The sequence below is a fragment of the Hipposideros armiger genome, unplaced genomic scaffold (assembly GCF_001890085.2).
Source record: "Hipposideros armiger isolate ML-2016 unplaced genomic scaffold, ASM189008v1 scaffold_226, whole genome shotgun sequence".
NCBI classification, from domain to species: Eukaryota; Metazoa; Chordata; class Mammalia; order Chiroptera; family Hipposideridae; genus Hipposideros; species Hipposideros armiger.
Window position 1 is genome coordinate 2,788,537 of NW_017731576.1, and position 20,401 is coordinate 2,808,937.

Consider the following 20,401-nt stretch of genomic DNA (forward strand, 5'->3'; position numbering starts at 1 on the left):
TAAAAAAAAAAAAAAAAAAAAGGAGAGCATACATATATCATTAGGGTTGAGGGGGAAAATGAAGGATGTTGAAAAACATGGAGTGGGAAGATGAATAAAATAATAAAGTTGTTATTTGAGTTGGCACTTCTTGAATGGGTAGATTTTTTGAGAGGTAGAAGTTTTAATAAGATTTTGGAGAGAAACTAGCAAACAAAGTAAACTAAGTCATGAAGGTGGAAATATCTAGGGCATTTAAGTGGCCCATTTTAATAAAAAATTTAGGATAGTTTCAGTGCAGGATATTATAGAAAGATGCTTTTGTTTAACATTTACTGTATCCACTATGGTATTACTTTACATTATTCAGTTTTCACAACACTGTCATGGTAAGTGGTGTTTTCTCCATTTCTAAGCTCAGAAAAGTGAAATAGCTCAAGATTCCAGTTAGTTAAGTGTCATAGCTGGAATTTGAACCCAAAGGGTGATTCAAGATCTACGCTGTTTTCAAGTCTATACCATAAGCCTGGAATGAAAGGCTGAAGACACTCTATAGAGAGGGCTAAGGTCCTAAGCAGAATATTTCTCTTGATTTAATAGTCAATGAAGAGCGACTACTGGCTCTTGAGCAATAGTGTCATGTGATTGCAGCTGTATATATAAGGAGATTAGACTGGGTGATGTGGATGATGGGTTAAAGCAGGATAGGTTGGATTAGTAAGAAACTAGTTTAGAGGATAATGAAGGCTCAAACACAATATAATGGACCTGAACTAGCGTGTGAATAGTGGGAATAGAAAGTGAAGACATGATTCTTAAGGATTTGATGTGTGAATCCTTTAAGAAAAAAATTTTTATCAGATAAAATTCATATAACATACAATTAACCATTTTAAAGTGTGCAATTCAGTGGTATTTAGTACATTAACTATGATGTGCAACCATCACATCTAATTCCAATCCATTTTCAAAAGGAAACCCATTTCTGTTAAGTAGGCAATCCCTGTTACCGCCTTCCTTCAGTCCTAATCTTTCTGTCTATATAGATTTATCTGTATTCTGGCTATTTCAATATAAATGGAATTATACAATATGTGATGTTTTGTGTCTGGTTTCTTTGACTTAACATACTGTTTTTGAGGTTCATCCACGTTGTAGCACGTACCACTATGTCATCGCTTGTGTGGCTGAATAATGTTACATTATATATATCACTGTTTATCCATTCATTGATGGACATTTGGGTTGTTTCTACCTTTTGGTTATTGTGAATACTAAAGTTATGAACATTTGTGTAATAAGTATTTGTTTGAATACCTTTTTTAGTTCTTTTTGGGTATATACCTAGGAGTAGAATTTCTGGATCATAAGGTAATTCTGTGTTTAACATTTTGAGGAATCAACAGATTGTTTTCCACAGCAATTTCACCGTTTTACATTTTGACCAGCAGTGTAAGAGGGTTTCCAGTTTCTCCATATCCTCACCAACACTTGTTATTTTCCTTTGTGTGTGTGTGTGTGGTTTGGTTTTATTATAGCCATCCTAGTAGGTGTAAAGTGGTATTTCATTGTGGTTTTTTTTTTTTTTAAGCTGAGCCACCCTGCCACCTGTTGGCAGCTCAGTGGCTGCTCAGCTTGGTCCAGGAATCGAACCGCTGTTGCTCAGAGCTCAAACTCTTAAGCGAGCTCTTAACCAACTAAGCCACTCGGCTGGCCCTTCATTGTGGTTTTGATTTGCATTTTCCTAATGACTGATAATGTTGAGCAACTTTCCTGTGCTTTTTGGGCATTTGTATGTCTTCATTAGAGAAATGTTTATTCAGGTTCTTTGCTCATTTTTGAAAGAGGGTGTTTTTTAAATTTTCATCAGAGAAATATTTATTCAAGTCTTTTGCCTATTTTCGAAATAGGATGTTTTTCTTTCTGTTGTGTTCTGAGAGTTCTTTGTATGTTCTGGATATGTACCCATATCAGAATTATGATTTGCAAATATTATTTTCTAATTCTATAGGTTATCCTAATTCTTTAGGTTGTCTTTTCACTGTCATCATAGTATCTTTTGCACAAATGTTTTTTATTTTAGTAAAATACAATTTATCTTTTATTTTTTGTTTTCTTTTGCAGTCAAATTTTAAGAATTTATTGCTATATCCAAGGTCATGAAGACTTTACCCAATGTTTTCTCTTGAGAGTTTTCAAGTTTTGTGTGTGTGTGTTTTTAAAGATATTATTGGGGAAGGGGAACAGCCAAGTTGTTGTCCTTCAATCTTAGTTGTGAAGGATGCAGCTAGCTCAGCTCCCAAGTCCAGTCACCATCCTGCTGACCATTGGCAGCTCGCAGCCGCTCAGCTCAAGGTGCCATGTTCAATCTAGTTGTGGGTGAGTGTAGCCCACCATCCCATGGAGGAGTCAATCAGGCAACCTTGTTGTTAGGAGCACATGCTCTCACCAGCTGAGCCATCCTGCCACCTGTTGGCAGCTCAGCTCGGGGGCAGCTCACTGGCCCATGTGGGAATCGAACCAGTTACCCTTTTGCTCAGAGCTCGGGTTCTTAACTAACTGAGCCACTTGGCCAGCCCGAGAGTTTTAAAGTTTAATTCTTATATTTGCGTCATTGATCCATTTTGAGTTAATTTTCATATGTGTTGTGAAGTAGGAATCCCAACTTCATTCTTTTGCATGTGGATATCCAGTTGTCCCAGCCCCATTTGTGAAGAACCTGTTCTTTCTCCCATTAAATGGTCTTTGCATCCTTGTTGAAAATCATTTGACCATATATGTATGGGTGTATTTCAGGACTCTGTATTCTATTCCATTGGTCTATGTCTGTCCTTTTATGCCAGTACCACACTGTTTTAATTACTGTGGCTTTGCAGTAAGCTTTGAAGTTAGGAAATGTGAGTCCATCAACTTCATTTTCCTTTTTCAATATTGATTTGGCTTTTTAGGGTCCCTTGCAATTCCATATGAATTTTAGGATCACATTTCTGTTTCTGCAAAAAAGCGGTATTGGAACTTTGATAAGGATTGCATTCAATCTGTGGATCACTTTGGATAGTATTGCCATCTAAATTTTTGTCTTTAAATCTATAAACACTGAATGTCTTTCCATTTATTTAGGTCTTTAATTTTTTTCAGTAGTATTTTGTAGTGTTCAGTGTACAAGTCTTGTACCTCCTTGATTAAATGTACTCCTGTGTATTCTTAATGTTATTATAAATGGAATTGTTTTCTTAATTTCCTCTCAGATTGTTCATTGCTAGTTCATTGAAATACAGCTGATTTTTGTGTGTTGATTTTTATCTTGCAACTTTGCTAAATTCATTTATTCTAGCTTTTTGTGGATTCTTTAGGATTTTCTCTATATAAGATCATATCATCTGTGAATAAAGATTATTTTACTTCTTTCCAGTTTGAATATCTTTTATTTCTTTTTCTTGCCTCGTTAGTCTGGCTGTTATTTCCAGCAGTGTTGAATAGAAGTGGTGAAGGAGGGCATCCATGTCTTGTTCCTGATTTTAGGGGCAAAACTTTCAGCCTTTTCACTATGGAGTGTGATGTTAACTGGGTTTTTCATAAATACCCTTTATTATGTTGAAATTCCTTTCTATTCCTAATTTGTTGACTCTTTTTGTCATGAAAAGGTGTTAGATTTTGTCTAGTGCTTTTTCTGTATCAATTGAGAAGATCATGTGTTTTTTTTCTTTCCCCTTTATTCTGTTAATGTGGTGTGTAACATTGATTTTCATATGTTGAACCACCCTTACATTGCTGGGACAAATCCCACTTGATCATGATGTACAATTCTGTTAGTATGCTGCTATGTTTAATTTGCTAGTATAGATGATTCCATATTGTGAATTTGCCTACTTGCTAAAATTTATTTGTAAGCCCCAAATTGATACTTGCGGTGCTTTTGCAGACATGTGCAGAGTGGCAAAAAATTTGAGTTGCCTGATGTGCACATGTTGCTAGCTGAGTTTGAACAAGGTAACGCTCTGCCTCTTGTTTCAGCTCTCATACTGTAAATAGGTGTCCTTTTCACAGTCTGTTTATTTAGCACCATGGTTTTGGTGTTTGTTTGTTTGCTTGTTTGGGGTTTTTTTGTGTGGCTTTTTGGGGGGGTGATTTTGCTTTTTAAAATGGCTCCAAGCATAGGACTAAAGTGTTCTCTAGTGTTAGCTTTAAAAAACCCCTGTGATTTTCCTTATGGAAAAAAAACACATGTTAGGTAAGCTTCACTCAGGGATGAGTTATAGTGATGGTGGCCGTGAATTCAATGATAATGAATCAACAGTTATATTAAACTGTCTTTAAAGAGAAACACACATAAAACAAGGTTATGTATTGATTGGTTGACAAAAATATTGTGAACAGAAGCTTGGAGAACCTAACACTGTATTTCCCCTAGGAGCGGTGGTTCATTGTTTGCTAATTCGGTTATTCATGGTGACTTTATATTTTAGAACATAACTACCGTGAATAATGAGAATCTTCTATTTTGCTGAGGATTTTTGCACCTATATTTATAAGTGATACTGGTCAGTAGTTTTCTTGTGATGTCTGGCTTTAGTATGAGAGTAATGCTGGTCTCAGAATGAGTTAGGAAATATTCCCTCCTCTTTGTACAAGTTTGAGAAGGAAATGTTTGGTAGAATTCACAAGTCAAGTTATCTGGTCCTGGGCTTTTCTTTGTTGAGAAGTTTTTGATTACTGATTTAATCTTTTACTTGTGATAAGCATGTCCAAATTTTCTATTTCTTTTTCAGTCAGTTTTGGTAATTTGTTTTTCTAGCAGTTTATCCTTTTCATCTAAGTGATATAATTTCTTGACACACAGTTGTTCGTAGTGTTGTCTTTTTCTTTTATTTCCATAGTCTCTAGTATTGTCTACACTTAATTTCTGATTTTATTAATTTGAGTCTTTTCTTGGTCAGTCTAGCTACAGATTTGTCAATTTTGCTGATATTTTCAAGTACCAACTTTTGAATTCATTGATTCTTTGTTGTTTTTCTAGTCTCTTTGTTTATCTCTGCTTTAATTTGTATTAGTTCCTTTCTTCTGCTAGCTTCTTTTCTGTTAGCTTGACCTTTTTCTAGTTCTTTAAGGAGTTAAGTTAGGTTATTGATTGCAATCAATATTCTTTTTTAGTGTAAGCTTTTAGAGCTATGAATTTTTCTCTCAGCACTGCTTTGCTGCAGCCTATAGATTTTGGTATGCTGCATTTTCATTTTAATTTGTCTCAAAGTATTTTCCAATCTCATCTGTATTTCTTTTTTGACCCATCAGTTTGAGTGTATTAGTTTCTATATATTTGTGAATTTTTCAGTTTTTCTTTCTGTTATTGATTTCTAGTTTCATTCCATGTGGTTAGAGAAGATATTTTATGTGATTTCAGTCTCTTTAGATTTATTGAGACTTGTCTTATGGCTTAACATATGGTTTATCTTGAAGAGTGTTACATGTGCAATACTGGAGAAAAGTGTGTATTCTGCTGTTGTTTACCTGTGTTCTATATATTCCTGTGAGCTCTAGTTGGCTTATAGTATTTTCCAAGTCCTCTGTTCCTTTAATGATCTTTTGTCTAGTTCTACCCATTATTGAGAGTAAGGTATTGAAGTCTCTGTGTTGTAGAACTGTCAGTTTCTCCCTTTAATTCTGTCAGTTTTTTGCTTTAGACGTCTTTGGGCTCTGCTGTTGATGTGTCTGTATTTGAATTGTTATGTATTCTTGCTCTTTTGGTTACCATTTTCATGGAATATCTTTCCATCCTCTCACTTTCAAACCTATTTGAATCTTTGGATCTAAAGTGAGTATCTTGTGGATAGCACATTTTAAAATCCATTCTGCCATCCTCTACCTTTTAGAATTAAAATCCAACATTTTAATCTATGTGTAGAGTAATTACTATTAAGGAAGTCCTTCAGCTATTTTGCTACTTGTTTTCTGTGTGCCTTATACCATTTTCCACCTCAACTCCTCTATTAATGCCTTCGTTTGTAATTGATTTTTTTTCTTCTGATTTACAATTTTGTTTCCCTTCTCATTTCTTTTTCTATATATTTTTTAGTTTTTCCTTAGTGATCAACCTGGGGATTACAATTAACATCTTAACATTTTAGCAATCAAGTGTGACATAATACAAACTTTGCTTCAGTAGTATATAAAACTCTGCTTCTTTATAGTCCATCTTTATACATTGTGCACCCATTAACCTAGGTTTGAAGTTATTGTTTCATACATTTGCATCTTAAATCATAAAGGAAAGAAAAGAGGACTTACAAGCCAAAAATGTAATAATAGTGGCTTTTATATTTATGAATGTGGTTACCTTTACCATTGTTATTTATTTCCTCATGTGACTTCAAGTTACTGTTCAGTGTCTTCTCATTTCAACCTGGAAGACTTTAGCATTTCTTATAGCACAGTATGGCACACACTCCTTCAGTTTTTGTTTATTTGATAGTGTCTTAATTTCTTCAGTTTTGATGGATATAAAATTCTTGATTGATAGTCCCATCCCCCCGTCCCACAGATTCTGCCCCCTTTCTAGGGTTTGTTGTTGCTTCTTATTGTGGGTTGTTGTTTAGTGACTTTTCTATACTATTTTTGTAAAATCTGTATTCTTTGTCATGAGTGGCCACTGAAATCTGCTGTATTTGCTTATTGGGCAGCTAATGTTTTGACAGTTTGCTTAAGTACCTGGAACCAAAAAGAAAAAAAAAAAAAAAAACTCTTTTCAGCACTTAACCAGGCTATTTATAACTTTCCCTTAGCCATCATTTACTGCTTCTTCAGAGTCCTAAGGTCAGCCATAGGCGAAATTTTAGGGTCTTCTCAGGCCTTTCCTGAGCATGTCTCCAGCCCTAGCTATGTGTGTGGCATTCTTGATTCTCTGGCATACATAGGAGTTTTTTTAAGGCCCTTATTACCCCACGTATATCCTATCCCAAACTCTTCCTTTCTAGGGTTTTCAATATGTTATTCCTTGTCCCAGTTGTTGTCCCTTGCCCAAAGCCATTGCATCAATTAAATTATTAATTAAATTAATTAATCAATTAAATTATTTTAGCAAAAGACACTCTAGCCTGGGAATGCTTCAAGTTGGGTGAAACCAAGGCAAGCCATTGTGCTGGTCCTTCAGGTTGCTGCCAGATAGGTTGAAACCCGCAATCACAATTCTCTGTCAATAAGATCCATGTGACTTCTTCTGGCATTAGGTGTGCAGGTTGCTGTCCTCACAGCCACTACTGATTTGGGATGTAAGAGATGGTAGACAGGTAACTTAAAATGCTACAGTGCTTTCTTACTACAAAGCAGCAGCTTCTTCATTAAGCCTTGCCCTAGTTTTTATAAGTTTTTAAATAGATTCCAGAGTTCTGCAAAAGATGATTCTGACAGTATTTGCCAGCTCATTAATTACTTTTTTGGAGAGATGGAGGCCTAGAATTCTCTATTCTACAGAAATCCCTAATGTGGGGATTTTTTCAGGATGGTAATACCATTAGCCAGAATTAAGGAAATTAGGAGGGAGGGAGTTAATTTATGGAATTTTGACATAGGTGTTTGTGTTTGAGTTGTTGACGGTACACTATATAGATGTCTAGTGACAATTGGAATTGTAGTGCTTGAATTCTAAAAAGAGATGAGAGCTGCAAAGGGATCTTAGAACCCTCTATATTGGAAGTTATAGAAAATGAAATTGTATTATTTCTTTGACGTGGAAGGGAAGTCCAAGCATGGCATCTTGGGAAACACTTTCAACTGAGGAATCATTCACTTATTCACTCAGTAAACATTCATTTTGTTCCTACCGCTGGTGTAGGTACTGGTAAGCACTAAATATACAAGGTAATAAGATATAGTTTTCTCCTCTTAGGGAGCTCATTCTCTTATTAAGGAGATAGACAAGTAAACAGATACAGTGCAATTTTACAACAAGGTTTAGAGGAGCCCAGACAAGAGACCCCAAGAATAATTTAACAGGTCAGTAGGGAAAATAGGAGACTCCAAGGGAAGGTAAGGCAAAAATGATGGAGAAAGTAATCTGTGATCTTGGTTGCAGCATAGAGTTTAAAAAAACTGAGGACTCCAGAAGGTACTGATTTTGGCAGATCAAGAGATGACAGTTTCATAAGAATGGTTTTAATTGAGTAGTTTTAGCACAATAGTAGAGATAGGTGACCAGACTATAAGGAGTTAGGAGGAGTGAGTGAGTGAGTGGTGAAAAGGTTGAAGGATAGAAGGAAGACAACTTTTTTTTTTTTTTAAATTGGGAAATTAGGGGATTGGGAACAGTGCTGGGGAATTGGGGAAGGGGAACAGACAAGTTGCTGTCCTTTTGTTCTTCAGTCTAGTTGTGGAGAGGGCAGCGCCACCGGCCCTCATATGTGGGATCTGAACCGGGGCCCTCTGGCGTCCCAAGCCAGTTCTTAACCATCGCGCCACTCGGCCAGCCCGGAAGACAACTTTTTAAATAATGGCGTATTTTAAAAGGAGTAGCAGATTTGAAGTAACTTTATTTTAGAATAGAAGCAATCTGAATGTGTTTTTAAAGACAGTAGAAGGGACTGAGTAGGAAGGAAAAAAAGGATGGCCAAGAATCCCAAAAGAGGCAGGAAAGATGGTATCAAGAACCCAGAAGGGTCAGTGGTTAGAAAGTTGGGTGAAGAAAAAGAGTGAAGGTAATGAAAAGGTTTTGAGAGCGTGTCACGAGAAGGTATTTGAGAAATTTTACTGAGGAATGCCTGAGTTTTCTCAGTAAGAGTAGAACACAGTCATGTGCTAAGAAGTGAGCTGCAGTGCAAATGCCTGAGTGAAGTTGATGTAGCATACATTTGTGGCAACCGTACCATTTGGTGATTTTCTTATTTCTTTCAATAAACATAAAGCATCTACTGTGTGAGATCTTTGGAAGTATATCCGTGAACAAAGTAAACAAAATCCCTGCCCTTTTGTAGTTTACATGTGAATGGAGTGAGGGGAGGTAAACAAGTAAATAATATATTATTTTAAAATAAACATGAGGTAAATAGAGCAACCTGGGTCTTGGAACTATGAAAGCAAATGGGAGGATCACCCAGCTATAACTACAATTTATATTGCATATCAAGTTGTAATTTAAATTAGTGTTTTATTTCTGTGAAGCTAATTGTAGAATCTAGGTTAAAAAGTAAGACAAGAAGAATATGGGTTTGGTGGAGTCTTTATGTACTTAGATTGTAGACGAGAGAAATAGTCTATATTTACATTTAAGAGGAAATTTATTAACTTACAACAACTTGATAATTATGTTATGCAGTTATTTCAGGGCCTTTGACAAAAAAATGAGAAGGTAAACTTTCATATAATAACTACAGTTAAGTGTTTGGTTATGGAAAGAGAATTTGTGAAAGGGGTGGTCAAAAGGTGCAAATTGCCAGTTATAAAATAAATAAGTCATAGAGATGTAAAAAAGAAAGAAATTTATTATCTAAATTTAAAGGATTAAAAGAACTACAGAGTTGAAGACTTTTTAAAATAATGAATAGATTGGGCTTTTTTTTTGTTTTATCTTCTCATTACCCCTTTTTATTTAAACAGGCATTGGAAAAGTGAAAAGAAAACCTAGTGTGCCAGATTCTGCATCTCCTGCTGATGATAGCTTTGTTGACCCAGGAGAACGTCTCTATGACCTCAACATGCCTGCGCATGTGAAATTTAACTACATGGCAGAGAGAGAGGATGAATTATCATTGATAAAAGGGACGAAGGTGATCGTCATGGAGAAATGCAGTGATGGGTGGTGGCGGGGTAGCTACAATGGACAAGTTGGATGGTTCCCGTCAAACTATGTAACTGAGGAAGGTGACAGTCCTTTGGGTGACCACGTGGGTTCTCTGTCAGAGAAATTAGCAGCAGTCGTCAATAACCTAAATACTGGGCAAGTGTTGCATGTGGTTCAGGCTCTTTACCCATTCAGCTCGTCCAATGATGAAGAACTTAATTTTGAGAAAGGAGATGTAATGGATGTTATTGAAAAACCTGAAAATGACCCTGAGTGGTGGAAATGCAGGAAGATCAATGGAATGGTTGGTCTGGTGCCAAAAAACTATGTTACCATTATGCAGAATAATCCATTAACTTCAGGTTTGGAACCATCACCTCCACAGTGTGATTACATTAGGCCTTCACGCACTGGAAAGTTTGCTGGCAACCCTTGGTATTATGGGAAAGTCACCAGGCATCAAGCAGAAATGGCATTAAATGAAAGAGGGCACGAAGGTGATTTCCTCATTCGTGATAGTGAGTCTTCGGTAAGTTGGTTTTCAAAGGTAAATGGAAATAGAGCTCTTATTTATTTTATTTAAAAAATAAAATAGAAGATTGGAGAAGTTAAGTAGCTTCCCTGAAGTTAACCAGGTAGTAAATTGGAACATAAGCGTAAATGTCCTGAAGCTAAAGTCAGCCTTCATTCCAACTGGATTTATTTTGAATAAAATATAGTCCTAGCAGGGATACTACACTGGATTATTTGGCCTTGTCTAGTTCTGCTGGTTTTGCATTCCTGAAATATTTTGTTGCCTTAAGCTGAAAAATGGAGAACATTTAACACTGGCTTCTTCATTGAGAGTAGAACAGTGTAGTCGAAAAAACTGGGAAAACCTTTTTTAAGTTGCATATTGGATACACTGTTGTCCTTATGATAAAGGAAATCCCTAAATTTTAAAAAGTGGTATTTAAGTTTCTTCATGAATTTGTTGTTTGGAAGTTGGAATTCGCTTTTACTATGTACCTCAAATTTAACGATCATGATATTTAAAATGCATTTGCAATAAAAGATAAATTTTATTCTAATACTAGTAAAACAGTAAAACTATAAAAACATCAAAATTGAATAAGAAAATAGTTATGTGGCCTTTTTTGGTATTGTCTAGGATATTAGAATTTGATTCTCATTTCCCTTAAAAAGGGCCTTTATTTTTTTCTTGATAAAGGAGCGATACCACTATGTTTCCACTTTTCAGATCATGATTAGTATTGGCTTTGTTTGCGTGTATGTAGTTGTACAAAAGTGAATGTTTGATTGTACAAAAGGTTGAAAGAAAGAAAAAAAAATCTACAGTGGTACATGTTGGGGGGGGGTGTGGAAGGGAGGAAGGGAGGAAAGGAAAGAGGAGAGACAGATTAATTGAACTGCCAATATGAAGTTCAGGAAATGGAGCCTGTACATAACCCTTCAGGAAGAGCAGATGGTTAGTGATAGGGAAGAGTGGTTGGATTGGTTTTCTGTTAGATGCCTGACCTGGCCCTGCTTTCAAGGACAAGCAGTGAGCAGAGGGGTTAGGAAGGGAGTGACCTTGGAGTGGGTGGTGAAGTAATCATAAGTATGGGATGTTTCCAAGAAGTCCACTGCTTGAAACTTTGGCAATAACTGTATAAAAAGAGACCTCTGATTGATACAGATTACTAAAAAAAAAGTTAAGTTAAAAACCCCAAAAGACTAATTAATGAAGTAGCTTAATTGCAGAATACTATGTGTTTTCTTGTGGATATTGAGTACAGAATATTAGCCAAAATATACCATTAATTTTAGTAGTAGAATTTTTAAAGTAAAAGTCTCAGGCATATTTTGTTTGACCTATACAATGTTTTTTTACACATAGGAATTTACTGTCAGTATTTAAATATTGGGAGATTTATTATAAAAATTCAGGAATCAGATTTCCCTTTTAAAATAGGAAATCCTGTCATCATTGAGCCCTCATTCCTCAAGGCAACAATCACAGCTAAAGGGCCACTTCCTTTAGACTGGGGCCTGTATTTGTACGTAATCCCTCAGGAAGAGTGGGTCCTTGATGGTAGGGAAGGGTGACTAGTTCCCTTTGCCTGTCTACCCTGTCATTTGTTTACATTTCTTTTTTGCCCCTTGTAGGCATTTAAGTTTATGCCTTCTCATAAGTTTATGTTAATTCTCATTTTTGTGTCCTTCATCTTTGAGAATTTAGAATATTATCTCAGCTACTCTGTAAGACAACTACTGTTAGCTACTAATTGAAAAGGGGTGGATGTCTTGGATTTTCTCATGTGTTTCTCCAGTAATCTGACTGGACAGAAGATATCTCTTGTGCTTCAGAGGTTAAACTAAGGGATTTGCTGTGGGTGTAACGTCAACTTATTAGTTAAGTGACTTTGGAGTCTTACTGCTTGGGTTTGAATCCTGGATCTGTTGTCAACTAGATGGATCTTGGACAACTTAGTTTCCCTCAGCCTCAATTTTCTTACCTGTAAAATGGGTTTTGAGGTGTAAAGGAGGTAATCTATGTAAATAGTTTAGCATAGTGCCTAGTACTTAGTAAGTGCTCATATTTTAGCTATTAGTTTAATATTAAAATGCTAATAGATGTCTTTCAAAATGTTTACCCTACATGTTTTTTCTCTTTTAGCCAAATGATTTCTCAGTGTCACTAAAAGCACAAGGGAAAAACAAGCATTTTAAAGTCCAACTAAAAGAGACTGTCTACTGCATTGGGCAGCGTAAATTCAGCACCATGGAAGAACTTGTAGAACATTACAAAAAGGCACCAATTTTTACAAGTGAACAAGGAGAAAAATTATATCTTATCAAGCATTTATCATGATACTGCTGACCAGAAATGACTGCTGCACAGCTCTAATTCATCATGTAATTGAAGACTGAGAAAATGTCAGTCCAGTCGTGCTAGATTGGATATTGCTATTTCTAACTCTATATGAGAATTGACTATAATACATAAGTATTTTTATTGTAACTCAGTCCATACATATATACTACATATGCAAAACATCTGCATAGAACAATTCCTTATCCTTGGTCTTCTGTTTTATTGTTTCTTTTGCTGTTTTTCTCTTTGCTTCTAATATTAAGGTTTTATATTTTGGAAAAAATGATGCAGATCAAAAGTCTTTATATGGAAGAATTTCTTTATTGCCTTTCTTTTATTTCCTTGTAAGGACACCATATTAGTTACTTTCTCAATTGTTTCTCTTCATATAAAATTATATCAATATATGGCATATGCTAAAATAAATTTCTTGGAGAGTGTTAATCTTTTCTGTGACTAAATAGCAATAATAAATGGAAAATTAGAAATTATTTTTAGGTATTGTATTTGTTACAAGCCATTGTACATATGAAGTATGTTGTGTCTGCCATTATTTTTAAAAATTCATTGTTTTCACTGTAAAGCAAAACAAATGAGACATAGGCCAGAAAACATATCTTGTACAATTTTAATTTACAACTGTTGGAAACAAAAATCTCTAAATTTCTAAGAATTCTTTTTAGTGCTTCTCTCATTTGTTTATTCAAGAGAACAAAGCAGTCTCAGATGTTTAACATTTTAAACTGTAAATGGATGTTCTAGTGTTAGTTTTTTCACCTAGTGTTATTTTGCCAAAACATTTTGTATTAGGATATTTTGTATCTGTGCTAATGTGAAAAGAGCTATGGCCAAATTTGGGGGAAATCAGAGGCAGTGAGAGATAATTGTTTTCCTCCTTACCCCATCCCTAAATATCAATAATTATCAGGCATAGTATTTCTACTATTTTTATTTCTTCCTTTCAGCTTTCAGTTTTGTTGAGTGGAACACTAAAATTGATATATACCCGAGGAAAAGATGGGTTGTGCTAATGGTTAAAGTATTTTTTAAGTCTTATTTTTACAGGTGCTTCTATTATGTTTTTATTTACCAAGCAGAAGGTTGAGTGTATGGATGAGAGGCTACTTATAGAATATTGAATTTATTTCTGTAGGCCACAGAAGAAAACCAGTTATATTTTATGGTCACAGCTTTCCCCTCCATTATTAATTCTGGAGATTTAAATTTAAGCAAAGTAACCTTCAGTGTTGAAATTGAAAATACTAAAGCTTAGTAAATAGTTGGAAGTCATATATAGTAAAACCTTGGATTGTGAGTAACTTGGTTTGCAAGTGTTCTGCAAGACGAGCAAACATTTCTAATACATTTTAACGTGGTAAACGAGTGATATCTTGCAATACGAGTAGTTTGTTTCCGGAACAAATTATGCTCGCAAACCAAGGTATTTACTGTATTTTCAAATTTTTCCACAATGCATCTTAAGCAAATGAATGGTCCCATTCTTAATGTTATAAACAGACATTTAATACACCAGAATTACTGATGTTAGAATTGAAGTCATCTAATTCATGAAGTTTTTGTTTTCTTGGTTTTTTTTATTTAATTGTTTTAAGTTTTTTAAATTTTTTTCTTTAAACCTTAAAATCATTTTAAAAGATGTTGCCACTGGGTGGCAGCTCTGGCTTCTCCCACTAAGCAACCGGAGTCAGCAAATATAATTAAGATATTGATACACAATTTTTAAAATTTTCATCACATCTGCTTTTAAAGCCTTTTTTATATTTCATTATCAATCTCAGTTCCTTTTTGTTTATTAAGTTGATTATTAGATAAGTTTAATGGAAATAAACATCATGTATGCTTATCTTTTTTGCTATAAAATCACTTGAATATAAATTGAAGAAAACAGTTTTAAAGTGGCTGTAAAATGAGTAGGTAGTGAACATCTTTTTATTTAATGTTAAACAAACATTTAATGGTGCTTTTCTCCATCTGTTTTTTTCCTCTGGTCTTATTTTTTAAAATGGATGTTTGTGGGGTTTTTTGTTTTTTTTTTAAGGAGCAATTAATACTTTGTATCACAGACATGAACTGTTTATAACAAACCCCACTGAGCTGATGTTAAGGATTTTGAGAACGTAGCTAGGAATGGAGTAGCACTGGAAGCAGAATGCATATTTTTGTGCCATAATTAGATTTATAGTAACTAGAGAGTTCCCAGATAGCCCATGCGTGCCAGTAATATCTATTGTGTGCTCTTCTTATTAGGCGATGAGAACCTCACTGGGAACTACTTAATTTTGTGCTTCAACATTTTATGAGTTTTTAAAAAGCATTACACCAATGGCTGTTTTTATAAGCATGAATTTTACTTGAAGCAATTTTCATAAGAATTAGAACAGCCTTAGAAAACATCCACATAACTCTCCAGTTGCAGGATTTATATTAGAAACTAGATTTCCTTATTCCCAGCCTGGTACACTCTTTATAATGACACATTGCCCTCTGTGTGCCTGTTTTTAGAGGAGAGTCCTGAGAAGGGCAGTATTACAGAAATCTTCTTCCACATGTGAGGAGATGCTTAGCTATCAATTTAAATACATATACATAACCCTGCCCAGCCCACTTCTACAAAGAACTTCTCCAAAATCTTGGAAGAAGGATTTTCTTTGCTGAGCGTGTGTCACAGGTATATCACTAAACAGAATAGGAAGGCTAAGTGCAATCCATTGCCATTGCTGGAAGAATAAAAAGGCCTAGCAGATGAGCAACTTGGGTTGTTAGAATAAGATCATCCTTAATGTGGCACATAATTATCTCCAGCTTTAATGCTCTAATTCTATCATCTAATCCAGAGATTGCAAAGAAACATGACCAGTACTGTCTGTGTAGGTAGGTTCCTTTGTGAGAATAAGGAAAGCCCCCCTCCCCACCCCGGCCAACACACACAAACACACAAACCCAGCTCCTTTTGTTTACAAGTCTGAATTTCACCACCACCACCATTCGCAGCAGCCCTTCCTGCTTCCCTGCCCCGCTCCCCCCCCCACCCCGATCTTGGCCAGGGTGCCCTGATCAGGGTACAACCAAATAGCTCTACTCACACGGTGCTTTAAAAAGTAATTAACATTTTTAAATTGGGGGATTTCACATAAAATTCAGAGGTCTGGTTTCCACTGGAAAATGAGAGACTGACAAGACTGGAGATGAATTCCTGCAGGCAACTATCATACGGAACCCAGTATGAATGGTCCCCTTATTTTTACTAATGTATATGGTAAAAAAAAAAAAAAATCCTTCCCATCCCTTATTCTCCTAGTTCACATCTCCAAATGCAGTTACTGTTGCTCCCTATTTTACCTGTAACATGGAGAGTTTTCAGTTCAAAATCTGCAAACTGTCACTTAGAAACACTTAAAATGCAATGTCCAAATCAATAAATTAGGAATGTAGTATTACAACCTGCTTTAACTTTTCCATTTTAATATTTTGCTAGAAGATCCTTTGTAATCTTGTATTCATGTAGATCTTTTAACTGTTTCCAAATGGCTTCACAACTGTTGTCACTTCTTCCATAAAGGATGTTTGATATAAGATAGATGACACCCTAATTTTATGTTTTGAGCAGCATCCAGTGGGCTCTGTAAAAAATGCCACATTTCTACTTCTGGGGGAGACCATTATTTGATTCTATTGCAAGGCACAATAGAAAACTCCCCTCTCCTGATGAGCTGCTTCTATTGGGTTAGCAAGTTTATATGACTCAACTCTGTCATCTTCTAAACACAGATATGCATAAGACACACCCTAATTTCTTGCTGTTACATGACCTAAACCAAATGACCAAAGAACCAAAATACATTTTTCTAGTTTACTAACAAGATGTTCTTTTGATCTGAAAGTGTATACAGCTTGTTGAGACTTGTTTAATGAGTAGCACCTAAATTGGGCTTGGTGAGATTTTAAAGAGCAGGAGGAGTTTTTCAAGTTATCATTGGCCATGTTCACAGAAGGTAAATGTTTTAAACCAAAGGGGGTTTTTGAGAATGTGATTGCTGGCCAGAGCACTTTCGTTATCTCAGATATTTCAGAATTGGCCTGATGCCTACAGTGACTTAACACAAACATTTCATTTACCTACTGGACTGGTTGATTTTTAAATGTTTCTACTCAAATTACTTTTAAAGCTCAAGGGGAAAACTGGTCTCAGTATTTTGAAATAATGTTTCGAATTTATTTTGTAGTTATAACTACACAAGACAAAAAGACACAGTACTAAGTTTTGTCTTTCCATGTTTTCTTGTACCTCATTGGAATGATAGTGACTCAAATGGAAACAAACAAACCTAGATAAAAATAAGACATCTAAGGTAGTTAAGATATTTAGTTGCTTTAAATAAATCTCTGGGCTCAGATAATTTATTCCTTAGACCATGTAGAAAATTTGCAGATAGCCTTTGGGAAATTGTGGAGACAAGTGGATTCTAGAATGAGACTGAAGTGTTGTCAATTTTAGGCTAAACACAGGAATGGCTATTAAGTTGATCATTTTGAATGCTTAGGGAAGAAATTAGTAATCCTTGAATAAGCATGTCTTTTCTAGGAACAAAGAATGCCAAACACACACTTGTTTTGATATGTTTTCTACATTATAGATAAGAGATGTTATAGAAAACAAATATTGATTTCATTGGGGCATATGTTAATCACTTGGTGTCAAGATGAAAAAGTATTTTTGAATTCTTCTGTGTGTATGATTGTGTGTCTATTTAAATAGCTCTTAGAAATATTTGTCCATCATCCGACCATCCAGCCAGCCAATTTACCTCAGATTACTTGACTGCTCCAGGTACCAGAGTGTTCTAACCTAGCAATATGATAGTGAATAAAATGGACAAAGTTGTCCAAAAGCTGTCATGAAATATATTTCTAGTAATGTAATGCCTAATGGAGAAGTGCTCTGAAGCAAAAATAGTGCAGGTCGAGGGATTTGGAGAGTGAGAGTGGGGCTGTTAATTTATATAAAATGGTCAAAGGCGGCCTCTGATAGAATTGACCTTTGAGCATATTGTATGCTACCTTAATAGAACCACTGATGACTAGGATTAAAGCAGGGGCTGAGTATAAGTGCAGCAACCAAAATCAAAATTTGAAAATTATGTTAAGATCTTGACTACTACAGAGCATTTTTTCTGATTTTCAAATTTTAAAATTAAGTGGTATTTGTTTTATTTAAATGTGGAATTTTTAACTACAAAGGGCTATTCTGAATAAAGCCTGATTCTCCATCTTAAGAGTTGTTAGGGACTGTCACATAGGAAAAAATCAGTTATAACTGCAGGAAGGAGAGCAGTTTGGCAGATTTAATTAAGGGTTTTAATGGATCACATGCTAAGGAAAGAATTGAGGTTAAGGGAGGTTAAATTCCTGATGCTCTGCACTGGTAGCCAGATAATAAATGAGGGAGGAAATTGAGAAACTACGTATGTTCAGAAGAGGTGAAAAAGAGCTACAAGAACCCGGAAAACGAGCTTGAAAGTGTGTGGAAATGATATCTGGAGTACAATCTGTCGAAGCAGGAGTTAGAAGACTGTAAGACAAGGGGAATTCCACTACTTAAATACCCTGTGTTACAAAAAAAGACAGTGGGTTACACCTAAATGTCAGATGTGCTAAAACATAGGACGTAGATATGTAGGAATCTTGGTAAAAGGAAGAGGGGACTGTTCTGTGCTAAGTAGGGCAAGGAAGGGTTATTGGAATGGAGTGTGGATCACGTCTGTGCCAGGGACCAGGCCCTATCCTGCACTTGCACAACTTTAGGGTGAGTATCTCAAATTTTGCACTCTCATGCTTCCTTGCTTCATTCTAGTCCTGGCCCTGTGGGACTCAGAGGGCTCTTCCTTGACCATCAGCCTCCTTATCCCTTCCCACTGCCTCTACTTTTATGTAAAAATCTATTTCCTTGCTTCTCCTTCCAATTGGCAAATAATATAATAGGGAAAATACTGTACCTGCTTATGATACTTAGGTTCATTTTTCCAGCAGTTCATCTTCAGACACATTATCTTTCAACTCTGGAAGGTGGTGGAAATTAACCTGAGATGTGTAGGCAACAGGTTCAAGGATAGTTTGTTTTCGGCCTGTTGCACAAACCAGGGATCACAACCAGTTGATAAGGTATAGAAAGAAGTGCCTCAAAGCCAGAAGAGAAACACAAGATCAGAGTTGAGGATTCCAGGTAAGGATAGAGGCTAGCAGGTGAGGCACAGCCCCCAGGAGCCCTCACCCAATGGCATGGCCCACGCAGAGGTGGGGTGGTCTGAGTTCCTTGTTAAATCATGAACCAGTCCTGAGGGGGACTCATGCAAAAGCTGTGGCAGGCAGGTAGCATTACCCCACAGTGCCCCTTGAGGTGTGCAGAGCCCAGGACAGAGACTCCTTGTAGTGGCTTGTGAAGGATTGTCAGGCAGTACTGTTTTATCAGCATGGCAGTGCTGAGGAGGGACATATTGACAGGGACCCATGTCCAGGAAAAGCTAACTATCAAGACCTCCAGGTCTGGTGAACAACTCTCCTTACTCCCCCACAACATAGCTAAATGAGTCTTCTTCCCTCTCCCATTTCCTCTTTCCTTTCCCTTTTCCTCCTCAGTATTCCCATCAACTTGTCTATCCTTGGGCCCTGTTCATGCCATTCTCCCAATTGGGATGCCGAACTGTGAATGCATGTCTCCTACCCAAATATAAATGGGTACATCCTTGGGGCTCCATATTGAGGTCTGTCCTCTAAAGCCTTTGCCTAATCCCTTGGATCACTCACTCCTATGTGCCCGTCAGACACATTGTGAGCCCTCCTTTGGTGCTAATTGGGAGGCAGTAAAGTGAGTGTAAAGAACTTGGAGTTGGAATTCCAGACCTCGGTTGGAATTCCTGTCTCCATCCTTGACTAGCTCTGTAATATCCAGTAAATCAATTTCTCTAAGCCCTGTGTCCTCATCTGAAAAGTTGGAAAGCAAATCTTACCTTGCATGTCTGTTGTATAATATATGAAAATGTACCTAATTATGGAAAACCTTTAGGACAATTCCTGGTACTTGAGTAGATACCCAGTACATACTGGCTTTTTTAACATGGAAACTGGGGGCAAAAATGCATTTAGGAGAAAGGAATCAGGAAGCCAGAACTGGGAGGACAAAAGTAAAATTAGCGACAGATGTTGAGGCCAGCATGTGTGAAGGACAAACTGGGTTGCGTCCACACTCAAAGGCCACCAGGGGAGCAGTGAGAGACTATACAAAAAGCTGATGACCAGATGTCAGGGCATAGATGTGGCCACTGACTCGCAGTGCAAGAATCAAGGAGAGCATGCACCAAGTCTTCTTGACCATGTGTAATAAAGAGAGATACAGCTAACATTTACTGTGCACTTTGCCAGATTCAGTTCTAAGTACCATCTCATTTAGTCCTCACAACAGCCCTGTGAATTAAGTACTGTTATATAACTGTCTCTGACTTATAGATGAGTTCACTAAAACATTGTTTAAATGACTTGCCTAAAAAGACACAATTAGGAAGTGGCGCAGCCTGGATGCCAAGCCAGACAGTGGCCCCAGAGCCCATGCTTGTAACTACTACCCTCCAGTGGGTATCACCAACTGGAAGTCTTTCACCAACTGGAAGTCTTTCTTTGCTGATCCAGGAGCCAAACCAAAAGATGGGCAGCCCACAAAGGGCCAGCCAGCCAAAGCAAATTATTCCTAACATAGTTATTGTTTATATTATTAGCATAAACGGTTA

General features: G+C 36.4%; 1 protein-coding gene across 3 annotated transcripts in view; it reads left to right on the forward strand.

Moving 5' to 3' along the window:
- The window catches only part of NCK1 (NCK adaptor protein 1), a 90,907-nt gene extending 77,639 nt beyond the window's left edge, over positions 1–13,268 (forward strand). For 2 of the 3 annotated variants that reach the window (XM_019654598.1, XM_019654599.1), the window contains exons 3-4: positions 9,562–10,274; positions 12,405–13,268. In XM_019654598.1, the coding sequence (XP_019510143.1) occupies positions 9,562–10,274; positions 12,405–12,599 (908 nt within the window). In that variant the 3' untranslated portion in view covers positions 12,600–13,268. The remainder of the gene's footprint in view (positions 1–9,561; positions 10,275–12,404) is intronic. The other variant, XM_019654600.1, reaches the window with a different exon arrangement.
- Positions 13,269–20,401: the final 7,133 nt, after the last annotated feature.